Genomic DNA, 14,244 nt, shown 5'->3' with positions numbered 1-14,244 from the left:
GCCATCTTCTTATGCTCATCAAACACCTGTTTGAAACATCCCACAGGTGAACAGGCTTATTGGGAACAGGTGGGTGCCATGATTGGGCATAAAAGGAGCTTCCCCGAATTGCTCAGTCATTCACAAGCAAAGATGGGGCGAGGTTCACCTCTTTGTGAACAAGTGTGTGAGAAAATAGTCGAACAGTTTAAGGACAATGTTCCTCAACGTACAATTGCAAGGAATTTAGGGATTTCATCATCTACGGTCCATTATATCATCAAAAGGTTCAGAGAATCTGGAGAAATCACTGCATGTAAGTGGAAAGGCCGAAAAGCAACATTGAATGCCCGTGACATTCGATCCCTCAGGCGGCACTGCATCAAAAACCGACATCAATGTGTAAAGGTTATCATCACATGGGCTCAGGAACATTTCAGAAAACCAATGTCAGTTAATACAGTTCGGCGCTACATCCATAAGTGCAACTTGAAACTCTAGTATGGAAAGCAAAAGCCATTTATCAACAACACTTTGTAGTAAAAGAGTGCGGGTACTAGACTGGCCTGACTGCAGTCCAGACCTGTCTCCCATTGAAAATGTGTGGTGCATTATGAAGCGTAAAATATGACAACAGAGACAGCTGAAGCTGTACATCAAGAAAAAATTGGAAAGAAAGCTTCAACAATTAGTGTCCTCAGTTCCCAAACGTTTATTGAATGTTGTTAAAAGAAAAGGTGATGTAACAAAGTGGTAAACATGACCCTGTCCCAGCTGCAGCCATAAAGTTCTAAGTTAATGATTATTTGCTAAAAACAATAAAGTTTGTCAGTTTGAACATTAAATAACTTGTCTTTGTAGTGTATTCAATTAAATATAGGTCGAACAGGATTTGTAAATCATTGTATTCAGTTTTTATTTATGTTTAACACAACGTCCCAACGCGGCACGGAGGGCGACTGGTTCTGAGAACCCGGGTTCAATCCCCGGCCCCGCCTGTGTGGAGTTTGCATGTTCTCCCCGTGCCTGCGTGGGTTTTCTCCGGCCACTCCGGTTTCCTCCCACATCCCAAAAACATGCATTAATTGGAGACTCTAAATTGCCCGTAGGCATGATTGTGAGTGCGAATGGTTGTTTGTTTCTATGTGCCCTGCGATTGGCTGGCAACCAGTTCAGAGTGTACCCCGCCTCCTGCCCGATGACAGCTGGGATAGGCTCCAGCACGCCCGCGACCCTAGTGAGGAGAAGCGGCTCAGAAAATGGATGGATGGACAACGTCCCAACTTCATTGGAATTGGGGTTGTACACAATTGCAATAACTCTTGAATACCTATGCATTCCATTTTATTTTAAAAAGTTAGTTTGAAACTCAACAGCCTTGTAAGTTGTAATTACATTGTTTTTCCAGAGGGTTGTTGGTATGTCGGTGAGAAGCGAGCTCCCGTGTGACTCCAGAACTCGCTCTCATGTAAATTAGAATGCCCTGCCAAAGCAATCATGGCATCGCACTGGTGCAGCGCAAGCTCTACGAAAAAGCTGCATCAGAAGCACTCGCAAGACACCGGATGTTACCCCGACAAATCCCTTCTCAGCAGCCATACCAGCTGCTTTCACAAAAATTTGGTTTGAAGTGGTAGAGTATTCTACTTTTGGTTGTCAAATTGCTTTGCAAATGATGCCCAACCTGGCAATATTTCAAAGTCTCTATGCTATATGTGCAGCTTCCCTTAGGCACTGTTTTTCTGGACCTCCGTTGTCGTGTATGCATACGCATGGTGCGGCACTACGCTCACATACAAGGTAAACATGCCAGGCAGGGACGAAGATGGAAGGCAGTCTGCTTACGTCTTGTCAGCCTGTCTGTATGCTGTCCTTGTGTTCTTTAACTTGACTGACATGGTCTATCAATAACATGGCAGGTAGACAACATGAAAGCCTTGTAGGTTTTTACCCATTAAAATGATATTCAATCATTTTTGACGGGTTTCTTTTGCCCGAAAGCAGGCATTATAATGAGCCAAGATTCTGGTGCCATTCACATTGAAATTATGTGCTGCTTGAAGCCACATCAAAATAATTGTTTTGATACGTCTCATTTTGGTCCTGGCGATGACATTAATTGGGGGTGATCGTACACTGAGCATAAAGCAGCGTTTTTTTTTTTTGAAGGACAGCGCCACAGATCCCCTGGCTCACTATTATAGGATTTCAGTTTGGGCATCATGGAAAAGGCACCACTTTGCGTTACAAGTGTTGGGCATATTCCGCGTCCCTTCGATTGCATGTCCAAGGCAACAGCTATGTAATAATGCACGGATTGAAGCCCTGTAAAATAGCCCCAGGCTTAGAGTTTTGTAATGAACAGCAGCAATGGGGGGTAGGGGCAAGGACTTTTGTCAGGAAATCAGTTTGGGGGCTTCAGGGATCCAAAGCCTTATTGTTGTTGTTGTTGTTTTCAAAGGCAAATATTCTACAGTACATCCGAGTGGATCTCAATACCCAAATAGTGAGGCTTTGTCAAAATGGTTGAAACAAGTCTCAACATGATACAAAAAAACATTTACATTAGAAAACTGACATTGAAAAACATTTTTATATTTTTTACATTTGCTTTGCATGGCACTTCTATGGGTTTACCTCTGAGAAGCAATGTACTGTAAATTGTATCTCTTTCCTCATTATATTCGATGCAACACTTTATTTGTCTTTATAACCTTTGTGTTCTGCCCAGTCAAGAGCTCCTCTCACCCCGGATTTATACTGTGTGCCGCAATTTAAAAAAAAAAAAAAGAATTCACATGATCAAGGGCATTTGATAATCCTTGAACTACATTTCTCCTTTCAGCCCTGTGAGAGTGCATTTTATTGTGACGGGAGGACTGTTTAGAAAGGCACTATACAGTAGCTGCTGCAAATGAAATTTCGACTATTTTAGTGAAGACAACAGTGTATACGGGCTCCTTGTGTATGGATGCTGGAAGTTGGAAGTTGGATGTTGATGGAGCTTAAAACATCAATGTGCCTCAAGTCCCTGTCCACTCAGCACTGAATAGACATCTTGTTAATTTTTTCATTTTTGTGCGGCTTGTTGGCGTGGATGGTGGCATGAATGTGAACAGACTATTATTTGGACTTTGGCTATTCTTGCATGTAGATTCAAGGTGTCATCGTAAGATCTTTTGAGCATTTTTTTTTCCTGGTTTGATAATACTGTACATTGTTATATTTCTAGCTCATTACAAAACATCTGAAATGATTTAAGCAAAAAGTGTATGTTTCCAAAAAATCAAGATAAACATGATCATGTTTCTTCCATTTTTCTATTTCCTTAGTTGCTATTCCAAGACTCATCAAATTACACACAATAATAATAATAATAATAATAAAAATAATAACTTTAGCACTCTGAAAAGACAAAAACATCAATATGGGGTGTCATCGGAGACTCTATGGCAAGCATTGTCAAACGCATTTCCTTATCATCTTTAAAATCTGGTAAGATTTTAATGTCTTTGAGCAAATGTGTGTTGAAATGTAGGGGTTAGGATCATCAGAACTTAGTTTAAGGTTCGATTATGCTCTTATGTGTGTGTCAACTGAATTAGTAATAATCAACACTGTTTGAGCAGCTCATTTTTATTTGTAAATATTTCTTTTTCTGCAATATTTGTACTCTTAGATTAAAATGGCTGTTGAAGATGGAATACGCACTCTTTTGTTTACTTTTAATCATGATTTGAATGTCATGTCATGGACTGTGTAATGTAAATTCTATGTGAATTAAAACATGCTTTTTAAAGAAAAAAAAGTGTGTAAATAGAATTGCCTTAGATCAGAATTCATGTGAGTAGGTATGCTGGAGTTAATTTGTCAGTTTTGTTATATAAAGCCAAGAGATTTGAATGCCACACTTTTCAGACCAGTTTCATGTGTGTATATTTGATTTAAAAGGTAGGTTAGGGAGGACATGTTTGCATATTTGGATCATCTAAATGTATTACTGTGAGTTGTTAAAATAGTTTTGTCTCTCGGGATCCCACTCCAGTTGTGGAATGTAATTTCCTTTTGAGCCGCTAGGTCAAATACAGATTGACATCTCATAAGTATTTGTTAAACAATAAAGGCTTAGTTGAAAGCTAGCAGTCCAGACTGTTAACAAAGCAGTAAGGAACTTTCTACTTCTAAGTTAGCCCTGGAAATGTAAAAATGACATTGTCAGATGCTAAATAAACTATCGTAATCTAACATGTTATGATCTGAATGTTACACCCCCCGAAAAAAAATAAAAAAACACGAGCTTCATGATATCATGTCTTGTCAAACATTGATTTAGTGCACTGCAAAGTTTGTACAAGCACGATACAAATTCTGACCAGTAATTTTATCACTGGTGCTAATGTTAACACAAGGCACAGATACACAGTTTTCCTTACTACAAGCCAGGGTTCCATAGGCCTACTAATTGTTTTTGTCGTTTTTTAAGGTATGATTCCGACAAAGCGTTGCTTTAAGCTCTATGCATTGTTACTCTGTGGTCATGTTGCCCTGTTAGCAGCTCATTAAAAGGTGACAAGGCTAATGAGATGGAAAATCTTTGTTCTCTTCTTTGTTAGCAGCTCGACTCTGACTTCTTTTGTGCTCATGTAATGTTCGTGTCGGCTGGCAAAGAGCTTTTGTAGAGCTGGAACATTAGGATCATGGTGTTTTGTACGCAGGTGGGTGGTCCAGGTGATAGTGACACTGGTAAAAGTCATTTGGCTTACTGCAAAAGATTTTGCTCTTTCAACTTGATCAGTAAGAGGCTACACAGAATTTTTAGACTGTGGTTTGGAATGAAGGTCAATGGTGGAAATCGTTCCGTCTAAATGAATCTATGTTCTTCTATGTTTGTGTGCACTCAAACATAGCAACCATTTCTTGCCTCTATCCCCCAAGACAATAACTCATGTTTATTTGTCACATCAATTAGATGGTATCATGGTTACTAGCCTACTCAATCTGCAGGGAAGATTTTGTCGACTAAATTCATTGTCCCGGCTAGGCCCATTTATTCATTTATATTTCATGAATGTGGTGCTTATGTTGCAGTGAAAGCCTGGCTTTTTTTTAAAACCTCACTTGGTTTGGTCGGCAAGTGAGTTGTTTTCCTTCTATATAATTAAATATAGATGTTAAGATTCTGAAGTTGAGTGTCACATCTGTCCCGGTGATACCGTATGGGGCATCATTAAATGTGCCCCAGGTACATGCTTGGATATGAGGGCATAATTGAAAGCACCTGCTTGGAAAACAACAGTGTCTTCCCAGGACACGGCTCACAGCTGCTTAGTAGGCTCCCAAAGATTTTTCGCTCAGCCATCACTGCCCTGCTGGCTTATTCTCATACATTTGTGCGTTTCATCCCTTACTAGGGTCAGCTCAAGAAACTTCACTGTTTCCATTTTTTTTTCACCATGGAACTGTGAGTATGCAAATAATTTGGATCTTTGCATAATCACAAGCAGTGGGACCATCTGTTGTTGGCTTGTTGACATACCTCGTGTCTGCTTGTTAATGGTGTTTTCTTGTACACAAGCAATGTATTTGTGCATTAACAATGTGATAATCATTTAACCTATAAAAGGATTCCAGCAAAAAGACATATGCTTTGGGGACTCTTCCGACAAAGAAGGATTTAGAATCTTTGTAGAGGGACTGAAATAATGGTTTAGACGAAAGCAAAACAAAATCATCATCCCTCTTCATGTGATGTCTGATGGTTGTGGAAATGATAAAGGTTTAATATGACACTCGACAAAAGCTGCAAGTCTTGGATTAGTGGTCAGCTGGCATGTGCTTGTTTATTCAGTTGCTGATACCCACTAAAATACTTCCCAAAGTGCTCTTATAGATAAAAGCTGCAACTTCTATCATTGAGGATTTACAGCAAAATGACCTCCAATGAAACATGCCCCTGATAATGTGTTTTTCTTGTAGAATGCGATCCAGACGCCAGAGAAGTCTTTTAACTCACCACTGCCCACTTGTCCTCATAAGGTAAGATCCGCCTTGCTTTCAGGCATTGGATTTTAGAAAATAACACAAACTCTCTATCAGGCTAGGAACCATATTTGGTGATTACGTGGGTGTTCAACATGGACCCAAATACCTCAGTATGAGGCAGTACAAAGGAAAAATATAATTTTAGAATTATGATGATGATAAAAAAAACATTTAAAGCTGCCTGTGTATATTCTCATCCCTCCAGGTCATTTCATTCTCAGGGCATTGAATCCATCGCAAGTAGAGTGTCATGGTTGTCTTAGAAGACAGCATAGTTCACCTTACACACACCTCGCAAATTTGATTTTTATAGATTTTTTTTGTTGATACAAAAAGACCACCACAATAGGGAATCTTTTTTTTGTAACATAACACATAAAACACACTTTGCAGAGGTTAGGGTTTTGCGCTTGAAAACTTACTGTTGTACTTATTTAATTAAGATAAACTTTCTTCTGTTCTAATGTGATTCAAGTTTGATTGGCTGTAACAAGTTGCGGATATTTTTTCAATGTTAATTATCTCGATATATGCAGAGTCAGAGTCATCACCACACACTACTGACGTCAAGTCTTTAGAAGCAACTTTCCACTTCTGCTTCAGATCCATTCCCCAATGTGATAATGTGTTGCAGTGAAAGTCACACAATCTCAGTTCACTTTGCAGCGAATGTGTTTCCATTTTTCGGGTGGATGAGTGGTTTTAGTGGGACAGGGAGGAGTGAGCGACCTCAATAAATAAATAAAAAAAAGCTCAATGGAGAGAACCTGTCTGGAAGCCTTTCATTAACTGTTCAAAGCTGTGTGCTCTTCTGTAAAGCTCATGTACAGCTCGCTGTCAAGAAATGACTTTGGCAAGTGCAGACAGTGGGAGGACAGTAAATGTGAATAATAAATATAAATAAATATAAATCAAATATGACACACTGCCTGCATTTTTGTCATGGTGAAATCACGAGAAAAGACTATCAAGTTGTGATCAGAAGGTCCTACATGCAGGGATGGAACCATTCTTCAGTAGGTTATTAGGCACTCAGGGCAATATTACATTCATCCTATCGCATAGTGTGATAATATGATGACAGTCTATAGTTGTTGCTCCTTTTCCTTCACTCTTCGGTTTCTGCTCATCCATATGCTCATGTAATGGGCAAACAGTACGTTTGTGGATGAGGTTCTTTGCATTTTAGCTGTTAGCAGCAGAACATAATCACCCTCTCGTCAGCTCCCATTAGTCTTTGTGATCTGCACCGACCCAAAAAGTGCCGCCATTGCAATGGGCCAGCTGGGGTAATTTAGTACGTCAATCAACTCGGGAGGTTGTTAAGTGAGCGAGCAAATGGCTGGTTATGATTCATATGTAAAATAATATTCACATTTATAATGGTTTTCTGAATGGAATGTCCTCTGTCTTTTTGCACATCTTCTCCTCATTTGTATTGTGGGCACCCCCCTCCTCAAGATAGTGTAATGACGAGAGGGCTTTTGAACGTGCTGCTCTGTGATTATATTAAGAGAGTGGGATAGTGGGGGAAGGGGGGTGGTGGTGGGAATGGGTATATATAATTGCTTCTTGACACATTGGCCAAATTCTGCAGTGCCAGGATCTGAGCAAAGATGATTAACGGCTGTCCGAGTGGGTGGGTCCCGCAGGTCGTTCGGGTCCTTTGGTTTCCATAGTCTAAAGGCTATATACTGCATAGTGAAAATCCCAAAAGTCCGCACATTGTTAAACTACAATTATACTCACATCGAACGCATTGTCTGCCCACCGCAAACTCTCTCATTCACCCGCCAAGCAACTTGCTGTCTTCATGTTTTTCTCCTCACTCCCTCTCCTTTTATTTTCTATGCTAGTTTTCTTAAATGGTCTCCTCGAGCCGGCAAGAAGATGAAGAGTGAAAATCTTGGATTCTGTAAATAATTGATGAGCAGGCTCACCTCAGAGCATCATTACAGTACAGCAGTCCGGGTAAGGGGTGAGGCTAAGATCATAATTCTGACACCAGGCTTCAGGCGGTAGAAAATTGTGTCAGTTTTTCACAAGGCTGCAGAATGAAGAAGTGTTTCTCATTAAACCACAAGTAATGCACAATAATGAGCGCATACATAGATTCCCCCCTCCAAATTAACAACAGTATCACAATCATGTCATGCTGGGAACTTCTAAAATATAAAGCAAATAGGATTTATGCAAATAATAAATGGTAGTCTTTTTATGTTCCCATGTGTACCTAATTAATGTGTTAGTGCTATCTTTGTATGCATGCACACATGAGTGCATATATACATGCATGTTCTCTATGTACAATATAAAATTCAGTTAGGTGACAGATGGGATGGGGGTGGGGTTCAAGCATCTCAGATAGTATGGGGCCTGACTGCTACTCATTCCATGCCAGCTCAGAAATAGCAAAGACAAATTACAGCTGTGCATCATGATGTCCTTAGTGTGTCCAATGTGTTTGCCCCACAAATAAACTCCTCCCCTTTAACAAATCATCCAACAATAGGAAAGTTGAGTAATGAGCTTGGTACAACGAAACACCCACCACAGCCCACCCCCGCCTCCCGCCCACCCGCCTCCTCAAGTGTACTCATCCTGGGAAGCTAGCGTGGCACATGTAAACACACCGATTACAACTGATACAAATGCTTAAAAGGCAGCAGCATTTTAAGTCAAGAACAGAGCCCCTGAAAAGCACACCTTAATGATGATTCATTCTGTATAACATAAGAAAATCCCCCTGGCACCCAAACAAGAGGGTCGGCATAGGGCGATTAAGCTTAGATTAAAAGCATCCAGCTGCAGATGCATGGTTAGCGAGGTATCTCTGGTATTCTTGGATGGTACTCGACATGTCTCATAACAATTAATGTAAGGTTGTCTCCATAGATAAAAGGCTTAAACGCTCCAATAGTGACCATTGTCAAACAAATGAAGTTTGTTACCAGGTTAAAAAAAAATAATAAAAAAAAAGACAAGCCTAAAGGTCATTTATGGCCTCTGGGAGCAGTGCGATGTGGCGTGTGTCACTATCCAGAACTACATGTCTGGATCAAATGGGAAACGTATGCGACGCAACCTTCCTGCCGTGTAATAAAGGCAGTCAGCAACATTCACTGTCACATTAATAGCCGACTCCGGTGTCGTTCTTTATCATACGAACATCTGACATTGTGGGTAACTTTAAAGCTACAGTATGTAACTTTTGGCTCCCCCCCTAAGATGGAATTCTGCATTACAACAAAAGAACAGCTGTCGTTTCAGTACGAAGTAAGCAATGCATGTCATGCCCCTTATATGTGATTCTACAAAATTTTTACTTATGTTTTGAAGGATATGCGTCATTTCTGTGCTGTCATTTATGTGCCGTCATTTGCAGTGCCCTACCAAACGGGCCACCCTGGGAAATGAATAGAACATTCACTAAATATAAAAAAAATAAGATAATGACAAATACAGCAAGATGTTAGAGGAACTGAATGGCTTAATCAGAATTGTGTCATCGCCTCTAGTAGTGACTTGGGTCAAAATAACTTTTTTTTAACAAAAAAAGTTGTGGATTATAGCTTTAGCACCCAAAAACTTTACCTATCATTACTTTTCTAGAACTGCCTCACATGGGCTGATGCTTGGATGATTTATAGGGAGCTACTATAAATGCTGTGTCAAGAGTCCAGAACGGTTGAATGAAGACCAAACCGACTATAGATCCTTGGTAATAAGCTTCTAACTATGGGGAGAGATACGTATGTCCCAAAATTATTTGCACGTTTATCATGTCTTATCATTTGTAAATATAAATTGTTTTTCTTGTGAATTCTTGAAAGTGCTTTTGTGGCTCAACGGGCACGTTCATTCATTTTTGGGACAAACAACGCAGTTTTACGTTTCACACGTGTAGCAAGGCCCTCCCTCCATCCGATAGCCAGCAGTGTTGCTGTCTCCGTTGATGACATGACTGCAAGTCATTTTTATTGGAATCCAACAGTCTATGGCCGACCTCGCTGAAATTCCCAATAAATTGACCATGCCTTAACAAGGTGGAGAACAAGCAGCCCCATCATTAGTAAATAAAATATAAAGAAGTAACATTCCTCATCTGTCAGCAAGATACAAAAAACAGCTTACTATTATTACAGTGTTTAAATAATAACAGTGGAGAGAGAGAGAGAGAGAGAGAGTCTACGCTCTCAAAGGAGACAGCAACACTGCCACCTAGCGGAGGGAGGTAGGGCCTTCTCACACTTGTGATGTTTTTCAACTTAAAACTGCATTACGTTTGTCTCATAAATGCGCGTGCCCGCTCATCCACAAACACACCTTGCAACAATTCACAAGCAAAATTGAATATTTACAAATGGTAAGTCGTGATAAATGCATACGCAATATTTTTTTTAAAAACTTGTAAATCGCGGATATATTTGTGAATTTGAAAAACACGTGTGAATCCTGGCTATATTTGTGGATTTGAAAAACGTGCATATAATTTGTGGATTTGTGGAAAAGAGGTAAATCGCGGATATATTTGTGGATTTCAAAAACACACTTGTGAATCTTGGATATATTAGTGGAGTGCAAATAATTTTGAGACATATCTCTCCCCTTATCTGACTAGCAGCTAGAGCTGCAGACATTTAACCCCCATGGGCCTGTTTATATCTTAAGGGTTGTGGGGGGTCACGTGGTTATTTCGATTGATGTTAAGAGTTTTACAAGCTGAAACAATCAAAATAATAAAAACTGCTTTGTAACAGGATGGCAATGGATGTTGAGGACCATCCACCCTAGTTGGTGGTTATAGCTCCTTTTACTTGGTTACATTTGAACTCGTGATTTTAATTATCTTTGGCGGCTGTAACCCCACCAAACCACATGTGACCTCTATCACGTTGAAAGGGCAAATGAACATACAGAGCTTAAATGTCTGCAGTTCTCCGCCAATCGGAGTTGAAGGATGCTGTTTGGATGAGATAAAAAACAATTTAAAATACATTATGTTGTTACCTGGATCATTGGAAAGACATTTTTGAACTCTCACTGGACACTTCCTTATGTACACCGGGGCAGGGTAAATTAGGTTAAATGGAATAATAGATTCCCTTTCCATATTTAATACTTCAATATTTTATTGCTATTCTGCAATTCACTGGCGACCAGTCCATGATGTACCCTGTCTGTCACCCAAAGTCAGCTGAGATTTTATGTTACAGTTTTGGTACCTGGCGCACAAACTACAACCACCAAAATAAACACTGTTGAATTACCAGTAATACCTCTCTGACATTGCCAAATAAACCAGGCATTATCATTGTACAGGCAGAATTCTCCATGCAGGTATTTTCTTTTTATTCTAGTATTACCTTCTTTTTGAGGTTGTCGTCGTCCTCATTCGGTGAACAATGGAAACCCTCCAAGACAGATGTTTTTTTTTCTCTTGTTCCGCAATTTCCACAACAAGGACTAATGGCATCAAAAATTCAGGAGAGAGTGATGAAGGAATATTTAATACAGTTTGTGTTTCCATCTCCGCCAACTTGCCATGCTCATATATCTAAATTGTACAAGTCCACATGCAACAAATCAATGATATTTCATTACAAACCAAATTCTTCTTTTGGAAAACTGAAATCCAATCTCCACGGTGACACAAAAAAAAGAATACTGTGGCAGATTCATAAGAAAAGAAAAAAACAACACGACTTGTAACAAAATCATTACATTCTTATGGGAATAGCAATAAATCTTGCAACATACCATTAGAATTCAAAGTAGGACTCAAGCACAGTTCAACATTTAGCTTCCCAGATCTCCTGCTCTGCGTTTGCTCCCTTTCTCCTGATGGCTGTCTATTCCTTGCACATGCCACGCAATATCGCCCCTCGATATCAACCTAAACCAATCAGGGATTTGAAGACCTCCCTTCCAATCAATTACCACACAAATCAGTGCACAGGCCTTTGATGGAGAATCATTTGTCAAATCAGCCCAGATGGCTGGGGGCATGTACCCCAGTGCCACAGGCCATATCCACATGGAAATCTCTGCTCAGAATAGGCTCTCCTGACACTCCCAACATATTAATGGGAAATCATTGTGCGCTGCAGATCTACAGTCCAACCGCTCTGATACCCGAAACTGAAAATGTATAAGCATTTTAGCATTACTCGTAGCTAATATCTAGTTGCATAATATATACCCGAAGGACTTTTCAAAGGTTTGCAAAACTAGAATTTGACAGGTCAAACGGCAGGTGTCAAAGTCAAATTTAAAACCATTTCAGGTGCTGTTATTTTATTATTATTATTATTTAATTACATGCAACCTAATGTAACTTCACACATGGAAAAAACAAAGTAAAATTTGTTCATGCAGTTTTCCTATGAACATACTGTATATCATTCAGACAGAATTATGTTAAAGTATTCATCATGTTGATGCAATGTTTTGACACGATTGGAGAATAAAATTAGGGTATTGTAATTTACTCCTCACATTAATGGAATGCCACTGCAGAGTGGTGAAAAATAGAAGCTCCTTACAGAACAAAATACAATAAATACTACCATACCATGAAGAAACAAAATGATTGGTGTCATTGGTGTTGCTAAAGATAAAAGGACAAAATTGTACATTTATTAAACATGAACGCACACACAAGCATACACACACACACACACACACACACACATCCCAATACAAACATTTAAAGGTATTGCAGCACAATTAAAAAGTTTTACATTAAATTTCCCCTTCCCATGGACAAGCAATTCCCCTGGTAAACTTGGGAACCATGCAAGTGTTTGTGATTAGACGAAAATCTTAGGTTAGAGTCTCATGGTTAATGACTCCAACAAAGCAAGCGAAGGTTCATTAGTTTGCATGCTGGTCTAGCACAAGCTGGATTTCTTAAGAAATAAATTTCCAAAGTTTTGCGGCTAACATAAATTGGGCCCTCTCTTGATCGTCCCTGTCGATAGACATTAACTTGAATGGCCCTCAGTAGAGCGCAGACCTCCACCGAGGACGAGCAATCCTAATTTGTATCAGCACCAAATCGTACACCTCCGTAGACACTTGCCTCCTCTTTGTTCCATTAAGATTCCATCAGCATCCACTTGAAAGTGAACCGTATTTTAATCGGTCCTTCCGTAGTCTGAGCCTCAAAATGTTTTATGAAAAATGCTTAAGGAGTTTCTGCTTACAAACAAACAAAATGGGAAACTACGGACCCCCCCTGCCAAGGTATGAGAAAAATAAAATTCATTGATAATTTGTACCCTCAATTTAGTAATCCGTTCCCTCAGTTTAGTAAACTGTACCCTCAGTTTAGTAATCTGTACCCTCAGTTTAGTAAACTGTACCCTCAGTTTAGTAATCCGTACCCTCAGTTTAGCAAATGTCTGGGGCTCCGTATACCTACGTATATCTGTCAAGTGAAGTAAATTCTATTTGTATGTTATATTCTTACTCGTGTGAATTCTGTGTATAAATTGTCATGTCGTGATATATCCTACATCCCATTTTTTCAACTGAAAGGCAATATTGCTGTAGTTCGAGTGGGTTGATCATTACATAGCAGTACTAGCAGGACTGGCTACAATTGGCCTGCGTGTTTCCTTAACACAGTACTAAATTGAGGGTACGGATTACTAAACTGAGGGTACAGTTTACTAAACTGAGGGTACAGATTACTAAATTGAGGGTACAGTTTACTAAACTGAGGGTACAGTTTCCTAAACTGAGGGAACGGATTACTAAATTGAGGGAACAGATTATCAATGAATTTTATTTTTCTCATACCTTGGCACCAGGGGGCACAGAACCTTCTTGGTGGAGAAAAAACTAAAGACGAAAAAAATTCTGTATCTAAAACTTTCATCATGACTTAGTTGAGATTCACAGTCATAGTGTAAGTAATTTAAGAGGTTCTTTTAATACATTTATTCATGAAGTATTATTCAAAGCCTTCGTGGCTCAACGCTGAAATGTGTAGTGTGGTGGAAAGCCAAAGATGCCAGTCCTCAGTTCTATGTGCACGAATAGCCAATCTTGAGACTCAACATCTACTGTATTTTAAATAGACAAGCACTTGACCTATAAAAAGGACCTTCAAGTCTGATTTCTTATAAAATATTTTACCCACAGCTGTGTTTTAGCTGTAAAGTAATGTACAGATTCATTGTGAAGCTGTTGTGATGGAACAAAAAAAGTGTGTTA

General features: G+C 39.4%; 1 protein-coding gene across 1 annotated transcript in view; it reads left to right on the top strand.

Annotated features, from left to right (window-relative positions):
• Nucleotides 1-14,244, top strand: part of pcdh11 (protocadherin 11) — a 220,553-nt gene that overhangs the window by 81,093 nt on the left and 125,216 nt on the right. Inside the window, exon 4 of the mRNA XM_061787939.1 lies at nucleotides 5,956-6,015. Within this exon, the coding sequence (XP_061643923.1) occupies nucleotides 5,956-6,015 (60 nt within the window). The remainder of the gene's footprint in view (nucleotides 1-5,955; nucleotides 6,016-14,244) is intronic.

Source organism: Phyllopteryx taeniolatus, chromosome 10 (genome assembly GCF_024500385.1).
Source record: "Phyllopteryx taeniolatus isolate TA_2022b chromosome 10, UOR_Ptae_1.2, whole genome shotgun sequence".
In the NCBI taxonomy this organism is placed as follows: domain Eukaryota; kingdom Metazoa; phylum Chordata; class Actinopteri; order Syngnathiformes; family Syngnathidae; genus Phyllopteryx; species Phyllopteryx taeniolatus.
This window is presented reverse-complemented; position numbering and strand designations above follow the sequence as displayed.